Genomic DNA, 26,394 nt, shown 5'->3' on the forward strand with positions numbered 1-26,394 from the left:
GATGAACAATGGAAGATTACAAATGATAGTTGATGCAGAATATATCACACAATATTTCAATACTACTTCACTGTGGCCTGTGTAGAAATCAGACAGCTTTTACTGCATAAAGAAACGGGTCATTTTTGGTCTAGCGCTGACTGTGAGCAGATTCAGTGAACTCGGTGAAAGGGAAAGAACATAGCTGAGATGTGTTTCATGTTCGAAGAGATGGTGAGGCAGGAGAGAAGTCAGAGCTGTGTCTTCCTGATAACAGAAATGAGCCAAGAATGAAACGAGTGTCAGTCTTAAAATATGCAAAGAGAACCAGGAAGTAGCCAGCTGCTATCAAGGCAGACACTCGCCAAATCTTACAGCACGGCTCTATCCAGAACTCAGTCATCCTCTTTTTCATATAACTGAACTGAACTTTCTTTGAGAACTTTCTGGACTAACCCAGTTTGACTAAGAGCTTAATTCTATAGATGTAGTGCCATTAAGTATAAACTCTTATTCCTCCATAAAAGTTTATAAAAACAGTTTAACTAATTGAAACAAAAAGGCAGAAGATTTTATGCTGATAGGACATTTTAAAACAAATTTGGCGAATGATTGACACCTCTCTTTGGTTAATCAGGGTAATATTTAAGCTCTTAAAAACACACACAAACCCTCAAAGCAAGCACATAAAAGCCATGCCATTAATCCTTGTGCACTACACTACAACGGAGCTCATTGCTGATTCATAAGGAGTAGTAATTGATGTTTTATCTGACATGATCTCAGCTCAGTTTTTCTCCTAAAATATTACAAACAGGGAGCACGGCGCCTCTTCTATAGATGCATCTCTGGGTGTATCTGGGTTATACGTGCAGAGGTTATTACAAAGACTTGACTGAAAACCAGAAACAAAATCACTCTGATTTTCTATCTGACACAAAAACCTTTCAATAACTCTCGCCTGTTCCTTGGAAAGAAATGATGAGACTTGGAATTCTTAATCACTGAAATAGAGCCGCTGGAGCCATCTCATCATATCATGGGGTTGTACCAAGGCACTATCATGGATGTAAAGTGCTTGTTGGAGACTGGAGGAGGTAAATAACACAGGCGGGAAAAAAAAGGTCTGGTCCATTGAAAACATTTGATTTTCTTGAGACTGAGCCCTTGTTGGTTTAAACAATCATAGTTGTGTTAGCTTATGCTTCTGTTTCATGTTCCAGTTTGACAGCCTAAAACTAGTGAAATAGAATCTGTTCCATAAAGGGAGTGAGGGGTCTCATGTTCTATCCCACTAGCTAATCACGTTAGTTTGCTTGATTGCCCAACACAAGCTGTATGATGTGTTTGATGTGTGCATGGCAGAAATGAATGGAGGGGGAAAAGACCACATCAAGGTCCCCTTAATAGAAAATAGAGGGAATGCAATGAAGGGATAGAAGTATTTGAAGCATTATAAGAATACAAAAACTTAAATGTGCAATGGAAGAGCCGCACAAAAATATGAGAACTGAGTACCAATGTCTTCAAGCTAATGCGAGTGCAACTGCTCCTCTCCCGTGAAATCTCCAGGGTAATTCAATCGTTTCCTTTTCCATCAATTCACAACCTGAGCAGGCAAGGGGCAATATTCTATCTGTACTGTCGAGATAAGCGAGAGCTTTATAAGTAATAAAATTGTAAAAAGCAATTACCGACCAAAAGCGAAACTGATTAAAGGAACAATACAGTGATTGGTTTCAAAGGCCTGGTTTTCTGAGAGAAATTATGTACTGTAGGTGACATTAAAGACTTGTGATAAAAAAAAAGAATTGTATGTTTAGAGGTTGAGTTTGAATGTGAAAACCACAAAGCTGCATTTGTATTTAACAATGCCAACAAAACAAACATGTCAGTCTAATTCTCCATTTAGTTCTAACAGTAAGAGAAATGTAAGAAAGAGACGTTTGCAAATCAAACGTTTGGATTTTTAGGAATTTTTTTCCGAGTCAAACTGTATGCAATTGACTGCGTGTCCAGTCAGTCATAATAGTAAGATGAATTCAGGATTCAAAATGGGTTCTACAGTGAAGCAGGGCTATATTAAACCAAATTGCATGTGTTGGCTCAATTTGCTGTAGTGAAATCAGAGCACTATTCACCCCACTCAGCATCCACAGGATACACAGCTATGGGGACAGAGAGTGGAAAATAGCTGGGAGCAGGGTGTTTGAAACCCAGTCTGTTTCCTCTGCGAATCAGCTATACTCGTACACTTTGTACACACATACAAACATCATGAGGTTCACAAAAGCATGAACATTTTTGAACTCTTCCTCATCACCACGTCCGTCGCTCCACTACTGTCCGGTTGTTAAATCTGATGGCTGGATCCCACCTGTGTCACAAATTCAAAACAACATTTTCTGTATATTTCTCCCCAGTTGCCATATCACATTCATCATTTCCATTTTAATGCATGGGAGTAATCAGTATGCCAGCCGCTCCCCTGCTGTCAGGGCTCTGAGGAGGCCTTCTGCAACGATTTCATGACAGGCGAAAAAACAAAACAAAGCAACAACTACTCTTTTTCAAAAGAATGGAGCTGTCAGAAGTTAACTTGGAGACAAAGACTTGAATGTAATCCAGGGGGAGCAGTTCACCGACTCATCCATTCTTCAGACTCAAGCGCCTTCAGTTGAACATTTCGGAGGAGTTTAAACATGACCACACTTTGATCTCTGTTTTCCTAAGTCCAAGTTCAGAGAGCTCATACTGCACCTTTGTCTCGGAGGAAATACAGTACGTACCACTTTCAAGCCTTAGAAGCGGGAATGTTTATCCAGGGATAAAAAAACAAAAAAAAACAACAACTCAAAGTTGAAGGTTTGACATCAGACTTGCAGCCTTTCCAAAGAGAATGTGCCAGTTTTTACTCCTTTACTTGGTGCTACAGCTTTTTCTGAGTTTTGGTAATGAAGAAGAATAAAAGACGTGGTCCGACGGCTTTCCATGGAAATGTAACGCATTGCCGTTTCCATCCTGTCTTTGACCCAGCCCATGTCTTTTTTTCTCCTCTGGTGCCTCGGTGTGATAGTGGCAGGAAGGTCACTACCAATGCTCACAGGAAGCATAACAGACTATTGACTCTTGGTTGTAAATTAAATGCATCGGTCAGTCTGTCCCTGACATAACAATAGAGAGTAAATGAATCACCACCAACAAAAAGAAAGTGGGCCAAAGTTGGACCTTGACACTACCTTGGATTTCATTTTCTTGGATCTTCACAGCGTCATTGTTTGTTCTGGTCCAGAGCATTTGGATATGGTGACAACCTAAAACCAATTCTTAGACCTTCTTCCTCTTCGAAATAAAAGAAGTTTGTTTGGCGAAATCTTTGGGGCCAAAACCGACAGCTGATACTTTGCGTGGATTGCAGATGCTGCCGTTACAAACATGCACAATCCACATGCGTGTACACACTCTCTCTCTCTCTCTCTCACACACACACTTACACTCACATAAGTTCTCTCAACACCTTCACTAAGTGCTTTTTTCAGCAGCCATAGCTACCTTGAAACCTCCGCTCTGGACACAGCTGCCTCTGCAAGCAGAGCTCATCTCTGCATGAAAACAAGGCTATAAAAGTAAATTGTAATGTGTCTTCCAATATGGCCTTCAAAAGTTACTGAATTTTTCATTCATTCTAAGCCAGAAGCTCGGGCCTCTGATGAAACCTTTCAAACAGCCTCAGGAGCAGACGGTTTAAGAAAACAGGGTTTCCAATTACTCGTCACATAAAGCACGGCATGTGTCGAGAAAAAAAGGGAAAAATAAAAGTAAATGGAAAACAGTCCAGACTGTCTCTCTTTGACTCATAAAGGCCAACACAGGGCTGCCTGCCGTACAGTTCACTTGGACAGAGATCACTGTTAGCTACTGGTCAATTTCTCGACTTAAAGTTGACCGTTAAATTCCCTTTGGGTTTAGGCGGAGGGTGGTGAGAAAAGTCATCACAGCTTTGCTTCCAGCATCACTCCTGCCAGCTGCAGTGTCAGGTGAAATATTTTCCTTAAATATGGAAAATGATCAAGAAACCATGTGAAGTTATAAAAGCATGTTGGAGATGGAATTAGATACAGTCATTGTCTTCACATGGTTCTATTTTTTTCTTGCCTCCTGCAGAAGAGCTTTTCCACTGGAGATGTTTCTTGAATGTATTTTAGTGAATAAAATAATCTTTGTCTCGGCCTCTGCTCAAGGAACAATGGACGTCCTCCGTCGGCAGGCGAAGAATGTGGTGCACTCCTCCTTCCCTAACTGAATCAGACATGAACGCATGCATGTGGAGGGTGAAATGTTTGTGGGATAAGGGCAACACAAGGTAAGAAGGGCAGGGAAAAGAAGGAATGCAAAGAAAACAGAAAGGCAAGGACAGCAAACAGAGAAGTAAGAAGTAAGTAATAATCAAAAGGATGGATATAATGAGGAGGGGAATCAGAGAAGAGAACACACAAGCATTAATGTAAAACCAGAATCACTTAAAAAAAATTTAATCATAGTTTTTTTTTTTTTTTAAAGATGTCTAAACATCGAAACGGAGTTAAGTATGAGCAACCGTTCAAAGGAAGTACAGCAGGAAAAAAAATCTAATCACAGCTTTTTCTATCCTCAGGAAAACACAGGAAGTGGATGCTGAATGTGCATCTTGTTGCTTCAGCAGTTTTGACACCTTGGAAGAGTGATTAGTTTGAGCTAGCCACAAGCTACTTTCAGAGAAATGTGCATCCAAGGATGCCTGCTGTTTTAAGTGCTTACTTTATCATACGACCATTAGACCTGGTTTAATGTGAGACTTACCTCAGGAGGAAGCGGTTGCTATACGGCTGTGCACACTGTGCTGACTGTGAACTCCGTCTCATTGGCCATGATGTCAGTAGGCTGGATGTTGCGGTCATACATCGGGTTCTCAAACGTAGCTCGTCCATTCGTGTTTTCATGGCCCACGTAGCCATTGAAGGGGACTTTGGGTCTTCTTCTAAAGGGGACAGATTATAAAAATTCACTTTTAAAGTGTTTTTTGAACATATATTTGGGTAACCTGAGTGTCTATGGAGCCACAATATTTGAAATAAATCCATCCAGTCATTTCTTTGGGGTGTGCATAAGTCTTACAACACAGAGAAATTGTGCTAAAAAAAAAAAAACCCCTCCACTTCCCCTGTTTTTTCCACCTATCTCCACCTCCAACCTCGAGCAACATTTTTGCACAGGCCCGCCATTTTTAAAAAAATTTTTTGAAACGGTGGAAAAGGTAGATAATGTCCTCTTTAAATAAAATACAACAATATAATTAACAATGAGTTCACTGACTCTTGGATCTGAACCACTGATTCTTCTCATCTTTGGATCTCCTATTGAGTTCAAATGTTTTGCCATCAATAATTTCACAGTAACTTGACCTATGGATTAGACACAGATGAGGATTTGGATGTGCTTTGTGATTAAGTGAGAGTTGAATTAAAAACAACACTCCACCATTTTTATGTGGAAAGGTTTGTGTGTGAGAGGATATATCAAAGATGTCTTCTCAGCGACATGTTTCAGTGTCAGTTTTCGAGGCAGGGTAATGAGTATAATCTAAATAGAACAGATGTTGAACTGTATGTTTTCAAGTCCACATTCAAAATATGTAAACGGGTTAAAAACATCCAAATGATATAAGCGTACTTATCAGGTGAAAGAGAAGGCATCTATTTGGTTTAGCTCTTAACTCTTTAAAAGAGAGATAATTTGCAGAAGTGAATTAAACCTCCACATACATTCTCCAAATGGAGGACAAATACATGGAGGTGTTAATATCAGCATGAAACTACTGTTGTCATGTTCATGACAGATAATAAGAAAGGTAAAATACAGAATAAAAAATGGTGTGAAGCTTACCTATGCTTGTAGAGGTACAGAGCGAAGCCTGCAATGATCATTGCTATAAAAGGCACTAGGATGGCTGCCGCCACTGAACTGCTGTTTGACGCAAAGTTGTAGCCGGGGTTGTCTTTGCTGGGATCTAAACTCTCTGCAGGAAGACATAGAAGACATTGAGATGTCCTTTTAGCATCAAGAGTGCAAAGTTACTTCAGCGACAAAATTATCAAATCACAGAAATGTAATATAAATGAAAAAATAATCTAAATAATCCATTTCATCCTCTTCCAAGAATAATAATAATAGTGTAATTGTTTAGTCTATCAAAAACTGATTTCTATTTTAATTGTCACTAAAGCCCAAAAGCTATGAAGTCATTTCAGATTTATTGTATTATTTATGGAGGTGGTGGAGGAGTAACAGCCCACCTGTTTGCCACAGAATGCCAAAAATCCCTCAATAAAGGACGACCGACAAACAAAAAGGAATTCAATTAGTTGGCCCTGTGGTGTTTGCCAATCAACCCCCTGCTGTATGAGCGCAAGCACAGAAACAAACGTGTCCACGCAGGTGAAACGCAGCCACTGCTGTGACACTGCTGAGCTCAAATAAAACACAAAATCCAAAGCAAATCGAGCAGGATTGGTTCCAAGACGCCCAGCCCGCCTCCAAGGTGTGCATGCCTTCGTCTCATACACACTTACACACACATACACATGAATGCCCTGGCACCGGCCCCAGTCCTCTGTATTCATAAAGAGCTGTTTGCTCAATCAGTGTGAGCTGAGGCAGGATGGAGGTGTGTGTGTGTGTGTGTGTGTGTGTGTGTGTGTGTGTGTGGGGGGGGGGGGGGGGGGGGGGGGGGGGGGACGACTCTGCACCTGCTGTTTAAGCATCTCTCTCATCACTGCAGATTTTCATATCCACTTTTACCATCCCCCATGCATACACATGCTTCATCTGTGTTAACACCTATTTCAAATCGGTCAATTTCTCCTTCCTGCTCTTATGTGATCTATTTTTTGTTTGCACAACTACACTGCTGCTCTATAGTCTATAGTCTTACTGCCAGCATGGAAACCAATCCTGTCTGGGCTCTGCTTTCTGAAAGCTTCTATATTCACGTGAAACCTGTCACTAGAAAGGCAGCATTAACATTTAAAAAAAACAAAAAAAAGGAAGAAGCAGTGTCTCTTGTGTTAACTGCTTTACATGTGTTTGCATGGATTTATTTTTCTAAGATCTGTGTCACAAATAAGTGACACAAGGGTAAGACATGAATAAAAAAAAACATCTTCTGGTAACGTATATTCCAATTTATTTGTTTTATTCTACGTTTCCACTCATTTAAGTGTCAACTCAAACAGTGAGCCTCAGAGATTTAGTAAGACACCGATACTGTCAGGAGGATTTTAAAAATGACAATAGTCCATTTGAACAAACTAACAGTAGCGCTGTTAAAAACACAAGAGTATGTCATTAATTCAATTCATATCTGATTAGGAGTAAGAAAAGGTGGTCTAACTTTCTTACAAACTTTTCACTTGCTCACTATGTGGTTGTTTCTTCTAAATGTGCTGCTCATTTCACACATATAGTAACTTATATGTTCGCATCACCCCTGTTCACTGCATGAGAACAGTGGGTGGCAGCAGTAAACCAGGAATTGTGAACAGTTCCTGCATCCATTTAAAATGCACCAATTAAAATGCACATCCACGTCTGCAGTGAGAATCCCACTGATTCTACCTTCCTCCTCTACGTGTGCTTTATTTAGTTCGCACAAAAGAGTGGGGAGTGTTTGCGGTTGGAATGCATCAAACCATGGGGAAAAGAGCGCACAAAAAAAACAAAAAAAAACACATCCAACAAACACATCTGCTAGACTGCGGCAGCAATCCACCTCCATAGAGAGTGGATGTAAAGATTTGCTGTATACAAAATGAAACTAAAATCCCAGTGAGGAGCATCACATGGTTTGTATTTCTAGGTCAAAAAACATGAAGCAGAATATATGGTTGGAACTGCAGCCTTTTGAGGAAGAAGATACAAATAAAATAAACAAGTCTCTGTTGAAGCAGCAGCAGGGCTGAAGCTGCTGCAGGAAACACAGAATGACACGGAGCAGAGAAAGGAGGATATTACTGTATCAAAACAAAGAGATGGGAGTTTACTTGATACGCAATGACACCACAGGCATCAACACACTACCCACAAACTCCCGAAGGATAAGACTTTGTGAAGCTGTGATGTGAGTGCATGTGCATGACTATTAATCATGTTTGTGAACTGTGTTTGCCTCTCTTTAGGGTTCTCGAAAAGCCCCATTTTCTGAGATTGTTTCACATTTGTCAAAGTAAATAAATCATCAATTCAACACAGCAAACGCCTGCTTTGAAAGCACTTGCTGTGAAGCTTAAAGATACAGCACACATTTTAAGTGATTTTATTTGACGATAGAAATCGAGACACATAAAAAAAAAAAAAAAAAAAAGACGGTCATCCCCCGAGAGAACATATGCTCACACTGGTTTCTGTAACCGAGTGGTCGGCTCACTCACCCAGTCTCTGGAGACCAAATTGGCCAAAGCCTTTTCCTCTGACAAATCCCTGGTACACAAAGGAGTTGGATGAAGAGATATAGGACACCTAGAGAGGGAGAGAGAGGAATGGAAGACAGACACTTTATGTGTCACATCTCGGCTTTACAAAGGAGCGTATCATCAAAGTGTCAGCAGCTGGTGCACGCAGAAAATGAAATATCATGTCAAAGGAGCTGAGAGGCACTCGTATAGCTGACATTTAATGTGACGTTTTTCTGCTCAAGAGGACAAACATAAACACGCTCTGACATGCCACACACACACACACACACGCACGCACACTCAAGAATGTTACACAAGGGGAAAAACTCACCGCATTGTTCTAAAACACCAGCGTGCTGTTGGGCTTATGAAACATCTCCGTAAAAACCGCACAGAGCGGCACACACACCTAGACTGTGACCTGCTTTTTTAATTATATCTCGAGTATGTGAGCATTAGAGGTGTCTGGGGTTCCGGGATAATGTGGGGAGAGGAGTGGAGGGGGGTCTGTCGAGTCCTGATTACCAGGCAATGATTTAACTGACATTTTAATTAAAGAGAAAACTCTGGGTGGGCCCTCCATCTCCCCAGAGTGACAAGGTTAGTGTGTATGTGTGCTGAAGCATATTTCACAATAAAGGAGAGTGTGTCTGTGTCGCTTTTTGCAGTTACAAAGAGGGGTTCACATATTGGACCTGACCCTGGACTTGTACTTACATGTCCGTCTAAGGCCCAGTTGTCGATTTTGAACTTGTTGACAAAGATCTCCACAGGGCCTCTGATCTGGTGCACCTGAAGCAGCAGCTGTGCTTCCTCTCTTTTATAAGTGCCTACGAGAAGAAAAAGAGCGGCTTACAGTTGTTTTCTGTACAAAGTCCACATTTCTTGAAAAGGGCTAAAACATGTATACCATATATATATATATATATAAATATAAGAATGAAAGATGTTATCTGGACTCTTTTCCTCTCTAACCCATGTTGTTATGTTAGTGTGGATGGATCACAAATACAGTGAAGACTTCAGCATGTACAAAAACATAAACATTGTGTTCATTTGTTAGGCCTTCAACACAATGCTTCACTCAGTGTGAAGTCCACGTCACAAACGCTGTCAGAAAGGCTGTATATGAAGCAAAACGCTTCATTTCCAGCTGCCTCAGACACACTAAATATATGTTTCCCTTTACAGAAAATAAAGATAATATTTTGATAAAGTTGTCCACAAAATACACCAGAATATAAAAAAATAAGAAGTTTAATGCTCCTGGGGAGGACACCTGGAACACCTTAAATCTGATTTATTTAACAAACGCATTGAAACCACGTATATTATCACGATAGCTTTTACATTGTTGAGAATTGAATTTTGAAAATGTTGCAAATATTTCCTTTATAAAACGGGCTTGAATGTGACCAATGTTCTTCTTTTAGTGATTGTAAAAGTGTTTGGTGGAGTCAGTGCGCCCTGTATACACACACACAAACATGTGCACGCTGTAAGACATGCACCCGCTCAGCTTCACTATGAGCCAGGAGTGACCTGCTGGTTTGCTCAACACATCTAATGGAAAGACCAACGATTTGCCAGTCAATTAAAAACAATCCACAAATAGATCCTTTCATATGAAGTCCCCATGAAATGGATCTAACTGCCATGCAAGGACTTAGGCCAAACTTCAATGGGATGGAACTATGCTAACTGGGTTCTGTAATCTACCAGCCACTCTGTTTTCTTCTTTCTTACAAGCCATACTTTGGTAAGCAGCAGCACTGTGTAATGACACGTGTTCTAATAATCAAGGCTTACAGAGCTCAAGTACCAAGCTACGCCGACTCATAACAAAAGTATAGTAATTGAAGACTTTTATTGTGAAGGAACTATCTGCAAATAAAATGTGTTCATCATTCAATTAACACAGTCGTTCAGGCCCTCCAGAGGCGCCGCTCTTGTAGATAAAAGACTTTTCCAACACTGCAAGACGTGTTTTAGCTTTTTGAAAGGTCTATTTTTACAGTCTGTGTACCAACCAGCTAGTTTGAGTTCCACTCCACTGTGGTCGATGAGTGTCCCGTTCACACGGTTGCTGAAGGGTTCAAAGGCAGTGATGCTGAGCATAGCGGGCTGCTTCTTCCCCAGGTACTCATAGGATCCCCTCCACAGAGAGTTCTTAGCGAAGACGCCTCCTGGGACTGAAAGAGATGCAGAGAGTGAATACAGCAGGGTTTAGGTTACCAGACAGTGCTGGGATACTTTACTTGTCAAACTATTCCCTCAAGCTGAACAGCAGATTTATTTCACAAAAAAAGTGTGTGATTATGAAGTTGCATGAAAGGGTATACCACCAAAAAAAGATGAAGTCATCCTAACATTACTTGAAACTTCAGAAGCATTTGAGGTCTTTCTTTAAGCAATCTGTCCCCTCTATTCTCCTTCAGGTTTAATGAAGTTCTATCTTATCTTTTGCTGAGATTTCCATTCCATCCAATTGTAATTGTAAGCGCATTCACCGGTCAGCGAAAAATGCTTTACATTGAGGTTAAAAACATCACAGCCCAGTCATTTTAAATGGTCACCAAAAGTCATGAATAAGATACAGGAATCAAAACAATAAAATCAGACACACCACAAAGCATTCATCCAACACCAAAACCTGACAATGCACAAACAATAACCACACAGGCGGAAACAAACACACACACACACACACACACACACAGTAACTATTCATATGATGGGGGTAGATGGGTTTTGAGTTTAGCTTTAAAAGTAGAGACATTAGTGATGGACTTCAGGTCAAGCAGGTACTTTGTTCCAGAGGGAAAGACCAGAGGATTTAAAGACCCCCTCTTCCGCCTTTGATCTAATTTTAGGGATGAGTAAAATAGCTTCACTTGATGACCTGAGGGCTGGGGTTGGGTTGTAGTCTCTGAGCCGGTCAGGAATATACTCGGGAGCTGAACCATTGAATGTTTTATGCACTGAATTATTTTGAAGGTAATTCTGTATTGCAATGGAAGAAAATGGAGTGTTTTGAGGACACAAGTGATGTGACACATTTCCTTGTACGTGTTAGGACTCTCTAAAAGGACAATAGTTTGTCTGAGAAAAAAACAAATCAACTGTTTATTTGAAACACATTGCAGTTAAATCATCATAAAATGTAAGGAGTGCCTGTCTTACCTGGTAATTTGGAGGGTGGCTCTTGCACTGTGCCCACTGGGCTCTTACCACTTGGGCGGTTATCAGCTGAATAAAAAATAAAAAAAACACAATTTTCAAGTTTGTCCTGTAAACAGGTGAAGTGCAAGCCTTAGGAAGTGATAACAAAAAATACAATTTCCTCCTTTAACACAACAGCTCCAAGGTAATTGCAATGAGAGGATATCACCATCAGCACTTCATGTCTACCTCCACAAACTCCACAACCCCTGCAGTGGCCTGAGTGAGAGCTGCCAGCCACAGGACTTGACTCATGCATCAAAGAGCAGCTCAGTTGTTCCCGTGGGGCTACGGCTGTGTCAGAGACACAGCTTCTCTGCTTCAGGGAGAACACTTTAATAATGCCTTACTGCTCACACGGGGCCTCGGGACGACACCACAGTAGTAAACACACACCCACACAGGCAAACAGAGCAAGGGGGGCTTTACACGGAAATACAAACAAAGACAGGTATACTGATGGTAGTTTATGGGCACAGACATCCCCTTGTATACATGTATACAGACGCTAGCAAACACATCTTCACACACACACACTTCCCACAGCCCTGCACTATATTAGCTGCCAGTCTGTTGAGCCGCCCTTCCATCACTGCACCCACAGGTGCTGTTAATATCCAGTCCCCTCTCTTTTCTTCACTCTTAATGACACAGCCTTTAAAACACCCATCACCCTCGATATTTTAGCAGCGGCTGGGCATGAATGCATCAAACAGATATCCCTCTTTAGTACCCCTTTCTCGTTAACCCATTAGAATTCATCTATCCTCGATAATTGTGAGTCGATGACTCTATTTTTTTCCCTGTATGTATTTAGGCCAATGCTTGGGGGTGTCTTAATGGCAGTCTATTTGTCTGCAAGACCTTGTTAACACTGCCTCACCATTTATAAGAGGTACTTCTGCTAACCTAATCAATGGGAAGCCTCGATCTAATCAGGTTTCGCACCCTTGTTAATGTTTCCAGGTTTGCGTCTCTGCATGTTTGTGTGTGCATGTGTGTGTGTGTGTGTGTGTGTGTGTGTGATTTCATGCACTTTAATTGTGTGACGGATGGGCCATTCAGGCCTGGCATGTGCCTTAGTATAAGCAAGCGTTAACAGAACTATTCATCAACATTAGCTGATTCCCCAATTTCCCAACCTGAGTCACCACTGAATCCCGCATCATTACAAAGCCCAGTGGATTCAATAAAGACTAATAATGGAAACAGCACATTAAGAGTTGATTTTATTTTAAGTGTGCGACACATCTACCCACTTGTCCACGGAAAGTAGTTGGTCATGTGCTAACATCTGCAGTCTCTTACATTTTCTGAATGTGTCTGTGTGTGCTTTGCGCCTTTGCATTTTTCACATTATGTATGTCTCGATGTTCCAGTATTAACAATGCAACCATGTTTATACCTGCACAGAGAGGTGGTTTCCCAGTCCAGCTCCCGTCAGACCTGCATGTCCTGTGCTCTGATCCTCCGGCCAAGTAGAAGCCAGGTTGACATGTATAGATCAGCGTGTAGCCAAGGGATGGCAGTTCAATGGCTCTAACATCAGACTGGGCTGACAGCTCTGGTTGGCTGCAATGATGGGCTGGACAAAGACAGGAACAGAGAAGAAGAGAATAGGATTTCAACACACGGCTTAAAGAGGAGATGACGAGATGAATCTGCAGAGGAGCAAATTACAAAGAAAGCGTGCAAAGAATCAAGAAAGATCACAAGTAGTCGACAGTGTCAGCGTCGTACTTTGAGTAATAGAAACATTTGCATTCACTTCTGAACTCTCGGTTATGTTTCCCACTTTAATATGTATATTCATCCTTACACATACTTTACTGTACATGAGTACTTACCAATGCATTCAGGCTGGAAACCACTCCAAGTTAGGTTGGGGAGACAAGTGCGAGAAATCGAGCCCTGCAGTAAGTAGCCCTTTCTACAGCTGAAGAACACAGTGCTGCTGATCTGTCAGAACACACAAGACAGAAGCATGATGAGCACAAGAATATTTGGTATAGGAAAGTGAAAGTCTATTCATATGCAATTGTGACACTTGATTGCTTATATTCTTACTTGGTAGCCTTGGCTGTTGTTTTGATTTCCAAAGAGAGGAATGCCAGGGTCTCCACAGGTAGTGTGAGTGGGATCTGAAACACATACACATGCTTTCTGTGATTTCAACTCTTGAGTTAAAGCATGCTCCACTTACATGTCACCCACAGTAAACTAAAAATGTCGCCTTTGAGACAGTGTATGGAAATGACTTTTTCACTGGATTGTATTTCTGACTGATGGAGTGGAGACTATGAATAACTACATGCAGACAACTCTGCACACATACACACACACGTGAGCCGGCATACGCCAACAGAAACAAATCGCACAATGCATTTGATTGGTTATCTGAGTCCACTCGCTGTCCACACACCCTGTTAACCAGATGACAAACATTGTGTACCAAATGTGTTTCTTGTGTTCTTCTTAAACCAACATCAGTGTCGGTCAAATCAAAGTTGATTTTACATTCTCCCTGCTTTTGCACATGTTTAGCTTATATTGGCTTCGGTTCAAGTTAAACACGGATTCTTCATTAGAATTAGCTCAGATGGCACACAGATAATTTAGGTTCTACAACAGTGTCAGCACGAGCTTCATGCATAAACTCGGATCACAAATGTCACGGTTTGGATTGAATCACAGCTCATCACTTTCAGGTTGGTCAAAAAGAAATATATACTGTTGTACTAAATTCCCTTGAATAACAAAAAGAAGCAGTGAGATAAACTCAAATTCTGTGAACAGACACAGCGCTTGTTTTTGGACGGTCACAGTAATGGATTTGAGTACGTTTATAGCTACAAACTATAACATGATGTAACGTTATGAACATTAAGTTTCTGATTGATATTGTACACAGCCAGCAGCTCATACCTGCATGATTAATAGAAGCACGGTGAGAAGCCTATGAAAAAAAGTAACCATAATAATGAAATATCAAGGCTTAGTGACCTGATCATTTGTTAAAGATTGCAAAGGCTGACTTGTCTTCCCATTTGTACAGCAGAACTTTCTGGTGCCTTCTTAAGCACTGCTGTGTTTTCTCTGATAATCTGTACAGGGATTTATTTGGTTAATAAAAGTATTTAACACCAAGTTAATAACTTTTTACATCTGAAGATAACTTGCAATCCGAACAATGAGAGGTGATCCCACTGTAATGGAATGCACTCAAATATACAAAACAGGCTCATGATAGAAATTCCACTAATCTTGGTTTGACCTTTCCTCCATACCAGACGCACAGGAGTTTTAACAGTGCTAAAACAAAGTGGCTGATAAATTATTCACAGGTAGAGTAGTTCCAAGAGACTTTTTGCTATAATAAATTGATGCACAGACTGTTATTGGATCTTTAGTTGACATATGTGCATATTTTATAGCACTTTAAATACCACAGTAGACCTTCAGTCTCCAACAAATCTTTGTATTGTATTTGTAATTTTCTTTTCTGACCGTAGTTTGATTAGCTTGAAGGTTATTACTTACGAGAATGTTTATCACAGAAAAGAGCAACACAACTGATGACAAACATGGAAAAAGTAGGAAGTTTGGGACAGGGCCGAACACTTCAAAGCTGTTTAGAGAGCAGCACTTAAACACACTTTAGTCAGGACCGCTTTGTCAAAAAAAAAAAAAAAACAGGAGGAGCAAGGGAGGAGGAGGGTTGCAAATGAAGCATGCAGAGGGAGCAGAGAAGCATAGGCAGACTTGAGCAGGTTAAACAAATTGGCATGAGAACTATCAGGCCAACAGGATGCTTTCCATCAGGGTGCGAAATACAGGGGGTCCTGGGGAAAACCTCAAAAGCAACATGTTGGGGGGTCTCTGGAGAAAAAAAAATCACCAGCAATTAACTTCATACTCTGCAATGGACCAGAGAGAGAGAGAGAGAGAGAGAGCGAAAAAAGAGAACGATGTCCGCTGTTTGAATACAAAGCACACAAACGTTGTATTTTACTGTTTTCTGCAGCTGCTTGCTGCAGATGGGAATCGGCGTTCTCTTGGGTTTGCTGCATCTTGATAAGAAATCTCCCGACACGCGGGTCCGGGATTGAAATACTTCAAAACGGGTGTTCTGTTGTCTTGCACGGAGCCACCAGAGACACTTTCACTGCGGTCGTCCAAACCACTGGACATTAACTCGTGTGTGTCTGTCATTAAAATGATCCCGACCCGAAACATTACAACTCTCCAGTCCACATGTTTATAGAAGGATTTAAATGAATGCATTCTTGTGTGAGCATGTATCTGACTAACTCCTGGAACGGTAATAAAGAGATTGGATCGTAATTGTTTTTCTGAAAAGGCACAAACTGGTGCATAAAAACTGATCGGAATGCAGGAAAATGAATGTCAGGTGTCCAAAAACTTCTGGACGAGATTCCACCCGTGTCACAATTAAAAAAATAAAAATAAATAAATGAGCCCCGTGATGGAGGGGGGACCCCCTGATTGCCACCGGGTATTTCCCTGCTTTCAACAGATCACTGATGTAAACTCCTGGCACAATAATGTGACTCTGTGGCCTGCCTGAACTAACACGAGGCTCCATGTTTGTCACTTTAACGTCATCCATTTTTACGTGTTCATGCATGGGTTAAAAGTGCAGTATTTTGACTGGTAGGATTGGGGAACTTTTAAAACATAGAAAGGATAGAAAGGAATCTGATGTTACAAATCACAAGCGTGTCGGTTGTAAATCTGGTAAAACACGCCTCTATTGCAGTCTGGTATTATCGGCCCTAAACTTTCCCCAAATTATGTCCACACACTTGTAAAGATTGGACTGAACCTGGGGGCTACGCTCCAATGGGTGTCCTCGGCTGCTTTAATTAATTAAAATAAATCAAATTGAAAAAGAAAATCAATGAAGCTTGTTGGCTGGGTTAAAGGGTTTTTGCATGCATCACTTGTTGGATGTAGCGAACTCCCAAGGAAACCAATAATGGAGCAAAATCTAAGCCAGCCAATGCAAATCTTTACTAAAGATAGTTTTTGCCAAGAGTCTCCTTACCCCTAACTGTATGCCATTGCTTTGATTATAACATCAATTACTGAAGTCAAACAGATTGAATGTTACTCTATAATGTAGAGGAACAAACGGGTAGCTTACCAATGCAAGAAGGTTGTGTGCCACTCCAGGTGCCATCATACTGACAATACCTCCTGGTAGAGCCCACCAGGATAAGGGGAGGGTAGCAGGAGAAGGAGACAGACGAGAGATAGGTGAATCCGCGATCCTCCCTCCTCCCCTGGGCTGGCATACCGGGGTCTCCACAGAACACAGCTGCATAGATAGGACACACGGGGGAAAGAAAGAACCAGGGAAATTAATTGGGGACACCCTCATGAAGTTGTGTTTTAAATCTAATATTTTCCTTGGGGTTTGAAATGTCACACAAGAGGACATAGACACGATACATGTGTGAAGGAAATGTCAGTAGAATACCAATGATGTGTAATGTAATTAGTCATTCCAGTGTGGTGCCACTTACGGAAGCACTGGGGTTTCTCTCCGCTCCAGTTACCGCTGCCCTGGCATGTTAACACAGTGGGAAGGGACAGCTGGTAACCTTGGTTACAAGAGTAGCTGATGCTAGAGCCCCAGGTGAAATCTGCTCCGACAACCTGTCCTTGAGGGATGGTCGGGGGTGGACCACACACGATCGCTATAAGCAGATAAGACAGGAACACATGCTATACATTTTGGTTGTAATGATAAGATGTGAAACATTTTTGGCTTAAATTATTGCAGTAACAAAAATTGTCTGGTCCTCGATCATAACGTTGTCCTTTCCTCTGCCAACATTTAAATCCAACTTTAAATTGTTTAGTCATCTACGTTATCTTTAACAACATTACCTTTGCAGAGAGGTTTGGTGCCATTCCATGTGCGGTCCTTGGTGCAGATAAGAGTCGAGGCTCGGTCTGCATCCATGGTGAAACCAGGAGAACATTGGAAACTGACTGAGCGGTTGTAGGTAAAATCATTGCCCAGCCTCAGCCCATTAGCAGGTACCCCAGGGTCACCACAGTTGATTACTGTAGTATGAAAAAAGGGTCAAAAGCGGAATGAAAACAAAGGACAAGGACAGAGATACAGGGGGTATTTGTTTGGGGAAAAGGAGAAGAAAATATCAAAGAAAAAATAATACCATTGAGCATCATGAACAAGTCATGAAAGTCAATGTTTCAATTTCTTATGTATTTTATTCTCCTCTATAATGCAGGGAATGAAAATTAAACACTTTTGATGAACTTCAAGCAAGTAGAACAACATTTTAAAACTGTACAATCATTGGAGCCTCAGAGTGAATGAACTGTTATATGTAACTGGTCAAAGCTGTTTACCTTGTAAACACAACTGAACTGTCTGAAAAGCTACGTAGTAGGTGTGAACCTTTGGTAAGAGGCAGGAGATTCACTTATGGAAAACACGTTTCACATCGTATAATATACTGTTTGATGTGTCATCCAAAACAGTTATAAATGACATGTTAAAAAAACAAAAAAACCCACTTTTTATGGAACTGACTCTTTCACAGAATAAAGTGTTGTTCTCTGAAGAAAATGTCCTTTGATTGTCTCCAGCTTTAAACTGCACAAAGACTAAACCTTATGATAAATCTTGTACAGTAGCTCCCTAAAGCTCCACAATGGACGACATTTCTCCTTGATTGTACTTTAATTCCTGCGGGAGAGAAGCCGTCTGATTGAGTAACAACAGAGAGAATTCCACTGTGTGACTCAGCAGCTTCAAAGCTCAACACAGCTGAAACGTGTGAGATGGAAGAAAAAAAAAACAGGGCACTGAAGGACAAGTCGCGCTTTTCCATTTGCCTTGGGACAAAAATTATTGAGTTCTTATGACCAACATTTCAGTGAAACTCCCGCTAGGGCAAGGTAGTGTCCCCCCCCGCCCACCCACCACCTTGACTGAACAACCACTTACGTTTCCCACGGGGCCGCCGAGAGTCTATCTACAAATTTGTGAAAAAATGACCTTAAGAGCAGGGATAAGGTGACATAATTCCTTCTATTGCATACCATTATACTCTGATTGTCAAAGGTTGACAGTCAGCACAGTGAATTTCATTTTCCTACAATATCATATGCATTGGCTCATGATAATGTAGGAAAATAAACTGCCTGGTTTGGTGTTGTTTTGTTTTGTAGGAGGTAAAAACTTGATAAGGAAAAAAAAAGCTAAATTCTCACTCGTAATTCCCTTTAGCACTAAGCCTTTAATAGAATAACAATCAACAGGAGGGCTCTCTAAAGGTCTTTTACTGACATTTGTTGTCATCATTTACCCTTTCACTGCGATAGATTACAGAGTCTTGGAACCATGATGGATCTTCTAAGGGTTTTTCCTCTCTATTCAAAAGAAACTCGATCTCTGAGTGACCTCTATTTGCCAGGGTCTCTTAGCTGTGTATAGCATCTGTGTGGCTTTTGTGAGGCATATTGATAAAGGGATGTCTTTTCAGTGGAACATGAATTGAACAAATGTCCTTCTATCGAGCAAGGGATCAGTCATTTATTAGAAGTCAAAAAAAAAAAAATACAAGTGTCACAATAGCGGATGTATCCATGACCACGGTCTCCTGCATTTTCTCCTATTCCATTCAATTTACTGCATGAGATAAACAGTTTAAACTGTTACTCTATAGGGCAAAGTTGTGTACTATGCTTTTGTCAATACTTTTCTCTTAGTTGTTAAATGTGAACTGGTGTTCGAGTACAAATAAACACCACTGACCCCTTCCCTGTGAGAGTCTGTAATTACCAGAGCATTCGGGCATGTTGCCGGTCCAGGTCCCGTTAACAGTGCAGTGTCTGGTGAGCAGTCCAGTGGAGTAGTAGCCCTCCCTGCAAGTGTAGGTAATGGATCTGGAAAATGTTAGGCCATCGTGGCTCAAGATCTGGGCATTCCTCGGGGTTCCAGGATTTCCACAAGAGATCACTGAGAAAGAAACAGAGAGCACGGTAGACAAGGATGAGGAATTATTCATTTACAGACTGATCCTCAGTGACCATCGGAGTGTGTGTTAGTTAGTAATGTGTCTTTAGGGTGGAGGTTGAGGGCAAAAATAACTTTTGAGTATGATTTATAGAGTGACAATTTTTAACATCAGTAAACTTTCTTTAATTCCAAACGTCCTAAAACCAACCTAAAAGACTGAAATGTTGATCTGTTTTTGTTTTGTCAATTTGGTGCTAAATACAGGTTTTTTGACTCATATTTTTTTCCTTGTAGGTTGATCAGTTATAATCAACCTCCCCACATAATAGAGTGTCTGTTTTTATCCTTACACTGACGTTCTATATGAAAGACAGCAAGCCTATTCTGTAAAGTAAAGGTAATGCTGTCTTCTTTTCTGTGTCACTCTTCCTGTACATATTGTTCGTTCATAACTTGGTTTGTTTTTCTTTTATTTCTGGCTTTCGTCCACCCACACGACATCATCTTCCCCTACGTCCTACTTCATAAGTTACTTTGATGGACATAGCCTTTGCTCAGAAATCCCCTTGGTGTCTGCCGGCCGGCAACACTGCTTCTGTTCATTACTGTCTCCAGCTTGCCCCAGGCCTTTAGAGCCCTGTGGGCTTCACCCTCCCCTAATGACCAGATGTGGCCTGGCCCTTGAAGTCTGTGCCAACAGAGAACAGGTGGGCAACCTCAGCTAGTGGGCATACTATACACCAGAAAGGCAATAAGACGCTGTGAGACAAGGTACAGAGGTGGTGTGTGCGAGTGCAGAGGGGGGAGATGCGCATTAAAAAGCAGAGCTGAACACAGCTTGGGGAACAGGATGGAAATTCTGCAAACAACACACTGTGTGAAAAAAAGATAAGAAGAAAAGCGCTGTGTGTTCATGGAGAGTAAGAAAAGGGCAGGGGAAATACAGTACAACTTCAGACAGAACTTCCTAACTTGGAGGTGGATAAGTGCAACTAAAAGTTTATGCCTGATTATTGTGATTCTCATGTCTCTCGGGGACAGATAGAAGCCTTTGAACGGAACTGCCAACTGATTCACTTTCAAATGTGAGGTTAAAACACAGAGATAGATGGATGAATGGATGGATGGATGGATGGATGGATAGATAACTTTATTGATCCCAAGAGAAATTCCAAGTACCCATTTCTAATACTGAATAAGTTATATAAAATTACTAGAGTTACATAACACCCAATAACAACTGATGCTGATGTTGAACAGATGCAAGGAAATACTTTCACATTTATAACATACTTCCACGTTGGTAATTACATGGATATAATTGAAACCAAAACTCTTCAAACTGAAGTGCTTTTTTTAAAATATCACCACTTGAGATCCTCCTTAGCAGTCTCATTCGGTTTTACTTTTTCTGTGGCTTGCAAGATGTTTGAAAGCACTCTGCACCCTCGTATTTCTTTGTTTTTAATGTGTAAGTCTTGTCTCAGCAATAACAAGGGAAAGTGGAGGGCCTTAAGACCTATATTGATTGGATGCACAGACTACTACACATTCAGGGAATCTGCTTTTTCAGGTGTTGGCAGCAGAAAGGATAAGTGCTGCAGAAAGCAAAAAATTAAAAGCCTTATGGAATTTAATCTATAGATAATGTCACCCATTCTCTCTCGCTCAGTCACTGTTAAATATATTTGCAAACACATGCAAATTGGCTTTTATTCAGTTTGCAAAGGCAGCAGCTAATTGCAAAATGAGTGAGTGTTACATCAGTATAAGCAACAGTCTTTGGACTGTAGGAAAGCTTACTGTAATACAGATATTAACAAGGGGGATTTCTTGAGATCAGTTTGCTTTGACAAGACATCAACAATGAGAGATGATGAAAGATAAATTCCCATCAGCAACACAGTGGTTATATTCGCTAAAACATTCATTAAGGCTGCTTAAATTATCGGGGATTATTTGCTTATTTAAGACTCCTGTAAATCCCAATCTGAGTAAACAAAAGTTAGTTAAAGTAATGCAGAGGCAGTGATTACTGGAGGAGAAAAGCAAATAAAAACAAAGCATGTTATTAAAAGTGGAACTGGGCATAAACTTGTGTATCAGTTAAAGTGCATGAGAAGTTCAGTGAACAATTTCTAATTCTGTTACACAGCCATAACTGTCCAGCTGGCCTGTCACATTGTTACATGATGCCCTAATACTGTGTGTATTCATTATTGCTCGTGCAGAAGTCCATCAAACCATTCATCCATTCATTTCCCACCAGTTATGTTGGTTCAGGCTGAAGTGGTCGCAAAGTAATCAGTCATCAAAACGTCATTTTCCTTAGTGATGTCCTTCAGCTCATCTTCAGATATCTCAACGGGTTTCCTAGGCCAGATGGGATTTCTTACCCCTAAATGGTCTTCGAGGTTTGCTCCAGGGTTTTCAGTTGGATGTGTGCAGAACACTTTTGCACTACATAAGTGAACACATCTTTATACCAGTCCTGAATTTCCTCAACTGACTTCTGCTTTCAGTGCAGGAGAGCAGCGCTTTCCTACTCCAAGATCTTTCGAGATATCTCAGCTGTTTACTGTGATCCTGAAGTTGATGGATCTTATCCAACCCTCAGCTTATCAGACGTAAACGTTCATAAATAGAACTGCTGACACCACATAGAGTTTAAGGAGTATAAAACCTACAGTAAAGTACAGTCCCTTCTACCAGACCAAATCATTCTGACATAGAACATTTCACAGAGTCGATGCATAATACTTCTTACCATGACACTCAGGCTGGGTGCCGAGCCAGGACCCATTGGAAAAGCAAATTCTCTCTGGTGAACCCTTCAGCATATAACCAGGCTCACAGCTGAAGCGGACAACACTGTTGACTGTGAACTCTTCTCCCAGACGGATACCGTGAACAGGAACACCTGGATCTCCACACAGTCCGGCAGAGTCACCTGTAAAAGTGATAATCACCAAAAAATAAAATAAATAGATACTCAAATACTATGAGTAACTCCTCTGAAAGAAGATACTCATTATTTGACATCATAAGACCATCAGTAATGAAGAGCACACATGGTAATTGGGTTATATCTGTTTACTTAACATTAAAAAAACTGGAACTTGTTACTTGTTAAATTGTTACTTGCTGCTGTTTGCCGCTCTCATTCGACACTAAAGACGGTGGTGGTTAATATAGTTTTTCAGAAAGTCAGGAATTTCCCGTTCATTCATCACTGCTTAAGCAGTAGTCCACCAAACCATCCATCAATGCATTTCTCACCAGTTCACCAAGTTTATGTTTCAGAGCGAGCTCTTTAATCACAAGCCCATATGTTATTTTCCCCAAGTGATGTCGTCCAGTTCCTCATAAGGAATCACAAGGTGTTCCCAAGACAGATGGGATTTCCCTCCATGGCCTTGAGGTCTGCTCCAGGGCTTCCAGTTGGACGTGTCCAGAATACTTCCACAGTACATCAAGGTACACTTCCTTATGATTCCTGATTTAACTCAACTGACTGCTCTCCATGCAGAAGAGCAGATGTCCTCCACCAAGCCCTTTCTTGGTAACCAAGCTGTTCACTAAGTCCCTGAAGGGGTTTCACTCTCTCGTTCAACTCAAAAGCTACAGGTGAGACTGGAAACCTCAAATAATCCTAAACTGGGAGCATTCCCAAGGGTCAGCTCCCTCTTTAACTCAATTTGGTAAATACCAAATGAAACTAGCGATTGATTCACTGTCTAATTTTGTCTTTGTGACATCTTATGGTATTTTGTTTGTATCTTGGCCATGTAAATGTGCATGTCTGGAGACCATCATGACATCCCTCAAGTGTTTTAGGAATATGAGGGCTCTGAAGCAAATCCCTGTAAGGGGAAAGAGTATGGAATCTGATGTCTTCATAAACCAGTGGAAGGGCAGGCATCCCCCTTCCTCAGCCTGTTATGAGCGGATTAAAGCAGTTTTATGGAGGACACTCTTTTGCCCTTGAGGCTTGTAGAGCAGGCAGGCAGGTCCATCTCCGTTCCATCTACTTTCATCATGATCTGCTAACAGCTGCCACCCAAACTTTATTTGTTGACCTTGCATTATGAGGTTGACTGGGTGCTGATAATAATATCAGAAAGCAGAGAGCTTCAAGTGGCTGCACCAACAACTACGATGAGTGGTTGAATTGAGTGATTATTTTCAGTTGTACCGTTCTAAATCTGGGTGGGTTTCCATACCAGAACAGTGCGGTGGTGAGCCGCTCCACTGGCCATCCAGCTGGCACATTCTCGTTGTGTTGCCCATGATAGTACGCTGGCCTATACAGCTGTAGCGGATAACCGAGCCCACTGTCCGACGGTCTCCTGAGATCTGGGCGTATGGAGGCATGCCTGGGCGGTCACACAGCACCACTGTCCAATCAGAGCACAAGATGAGAGAGGGAGATAAATTAACAAGTGGAAAAGCCGGTTGGCTACTAGTAGATACGGTTTAAACACCTCCATCTGTAGCTCTTTCTAAAACAGGACAATTGAATTAAAGTGTAAACTGTTGGCTGACATTGGATTTGTGTTTGTTAGCACTACATTTAACATTATCAGATTTAAATATGCCAACTGATTGGTAGACCTAGTTCCATGTAAATGCTTCATTGCTTTTTCACATTAAATCTGTTTAAATTGGAAATGCAAACTCAGATTTCAACTTAAAAGTGAAGCAAACCAGGTACAGGTAGGGCTGCTAACCGGTTAAATGATTTGCCACTGAGGGATTACTCAACTATACACATCTTATATGAGATCGTGTTGGGGATAGTGCTAAACTTTTAAAGTATTTCTTTCCTAAATCGGGATAATTTGCTACTTTTGTTCGTTTTATATATTTTTTCTTGTAAATCTTTCAGCCTTAGAATGAGAGTTGTATTGAAGCAACAGCAATTACCGCTGAGCCCTGAGGTACTCACACAGACACTTGGGCAGGGAGCGATCCCAGGTACCATCCCCCTGACAAGAAATGGCGCTGGTTCCCAGCAGGTAGTAGCCAGGGTTACAGCGGTATGACACAGTTGTCTGGAAGCTGTAGCGATGCGGCCCACTGGGCAGGATCTGCCTAATGCTGTTGTCCACATGGCCTGGCTCTGTGCAGTTTACAACTGGAGAAAAAAAGATGATGACAGGAAAGGATTAGAAGACAATGAAACATGGACATCATGTGTTTTAAGTTAAGGACCAAGTGAACACTCATTTTTTTAAACTTGAATTTCTGAATTATTGTGAGAATTTTTTGAAATGATGTTTTAAACGGCCCATATTATATTTAAGTGTATTTTTTTCATTATGAAATTAAAGGGTATATAATCATATAGATATCTCAAACAGAGAACAGTAGAAATAGTTGTTTTCTTCTTTTCACTTTCTCTGTCTTATCTCTTCCCAATCCACAACTTCCAACCATCCGGAATCTATCCATCCATCCACCCCCAATCCAAATGAAGTAGGAGGCGGACTCCGGAAATAAACATTTGCTTCATTAGAGCCAGTCTCCTGCTGGCCGCTGTGGTGCAGAGATGGTGATGGATGGGGAGCTCACAGGAGAAGAGGCACCATGTCAGTAAAGCAGCAGATGGAGGGAGCTAGGGAAGGGGGAGAATGAGGGATGAGTGAGGAACGAGGGACGGCGAGGGGGGGGGTGCTGTACGGAGTTAGAGAGGAAGAAGCCCTGATGGTGCAGAATATTTTAAAATTCATGACAGAATGTCAGGCTACAAATGTAACCAGCAGAGATCCATCTTGAGTGTCTCAGATACAAGACACCTTACACTGCCTCAACAGAGTCAGAGAACAGTGAGTAACACTTGCATTCTATTATGTTCTGTGAAACACAACTAAATGTGTATTATGATGCCAAAACTGCTATGGTTTCTAAAACACTGTGTGAGAGTGCCCATGCAGCCTTAATGCCCCGGTTTGCCTTGCCAGTCTTGTCCGATGAGCACGCCTTTGCCGCTGCCAAAATGGACCCATTGTATGCTAATGCACCTAAAAGCTTTCTCATTTCCATGCTCCCAAGCTGGCCAGAACGACTAAATCATACCCAAAATACCTATTATAATGTATTTCTTCCAGTGGAGCCCTGACCTGTGGTGCCATCATTTACAACTTACCGCATAATAACACTACAAAGCGCATTTGGAGCAGTGAAGCCGTTTCAGCACAAGGCTTTCCAAAGCTTGGATTCAGCTTTGAAAAAGAATGTGCTCGGGCAACGTGAGCTCAAAAGTGATCCGGCAGTCATCTCAAACGTTCGACCTCCTGCTACATTTTTTTGTGTGCGGCCCAGTGGGCAGCGAGAGAGGAAGCACAAGGATGAAAGAAAAAAAAAAAGAAAAAGTGAAAGGGGAAAAAAGGGCCGAGGTAATTCATCTCTGTTCCACTCAAAAGGTGTGGACCATGGTCGACCTATCCTCCTGCTGGACTACTGCCAAGTTACAGCACAGTAAGTGGTGTGTCTGAGTGTGTTTTTTTTACTACTGTGTGGCTCTTGCTTTTTATTGCTGAACGACAGGTAAACACGTGAGTCATCCAAAGAAGGCGGTGTTGTGACTCCGTGTCTGTGAGTGTTGATTAGAGAGGGATCGGAGGCTGGCCGGCCTGACAGTGCTCTACTGCTCCCAGCATTATTGATGGAACCAACAAAGTC

At 41.3% G+C, this 26,394-nt stretch overlaps 1 protein-coding gene across 2 annotated transcripts in view; it reads right to left on the bottom strand.

Moving 5' to 3' along the window:
• Window positions 1-1,184: 1,184 nt before the first annotated feature.
• The window catches only part of csmd2 (CUB and Sushi multiple domains 2), a 226,631-nt gene continuing 201,421 nt past the window's right edge, over window positions 1,185-26,394 (bottom strand). Inside the window, exons 57-73 of one of the 2 annotated variants that reach the window (XM_079368716.1) lie at window positions 24,659-24,847; window positions 23,934-24,107; window positions 22,478-22,660; window positions 19,534-19,710; window positions 17,607-17,786; window positions 17,240-17,413; window positions 16,858-17,031; window positions 13,758-13,831; window positions 13,538-13,649; window positions 13,096-13,275; window positions 11,652-11,717; window positions 10,499-10,660; window positions 9,186-9,298; window positions 8,445-8,532; window positions 5,902-6,034; window positions 4,819-4,996; window positions 1,185-4,278 (exon numbers count right to left, since the gene is read on the bottom strand). In XM_079368716.1, coding sequence (XP_079224842.1) covers window positions 4,837-4,996; window positions 5,902-6,034; window positions 8,445-8,532; window positions 9,186-9,298; window positions 10,499-10,660; window positions 11,652-11,717; window positions 13,096-13,275; window positions 13,538-13,649; window positions 13,758-13,831; window positions 16,858-17,031; window positions 17,240-17,413; window positions 17,607-17,786; window positions 19,534-19,710; window positions 22,478-22,660; window positions 23,934-24,107; window positions 24,659-24,847 — 2,339 coding nt within the window. In that variant the 3' untranslated portion in view covers window positions 1,185-4,278; window positions 4,819-4,836. The remainder of the gene's footprint in view (window positions 4,279-4,818; window positions 4,997-5,901; window positions 6,035-8,444; window positions 8,533-9,185; window positions 9,299-10,498; window positions 10,661-11,651; window positions 11,718-13,095; window positions 13,276-13,537; window positions 13,650-13,757; window positions 13,832-16,857; window positions 17,032-17,239; window positions 17,414-17,606; window positions 17,787-19,533; window positions 19,711-22,477; window positions 22,661-23,933; window positions 24,108-24,658; window positions 24,848-26,394) is intronic. The other variant, XM_079368717.1, reaches the window with a different exon arrangement.

The sequence above is a fragment of the Symphodus melops genome, assembly GCF_947650265.1.
Source record: "Symphodus melops genome assembly, chromosome: 18".
In the NCBI taxonomy this organism is placed as follows: Eukaryota; Metazoa; Chordata; class Actinopteri; order Labriformes; family Labridae; genus Symphodus; species Symphodus melops.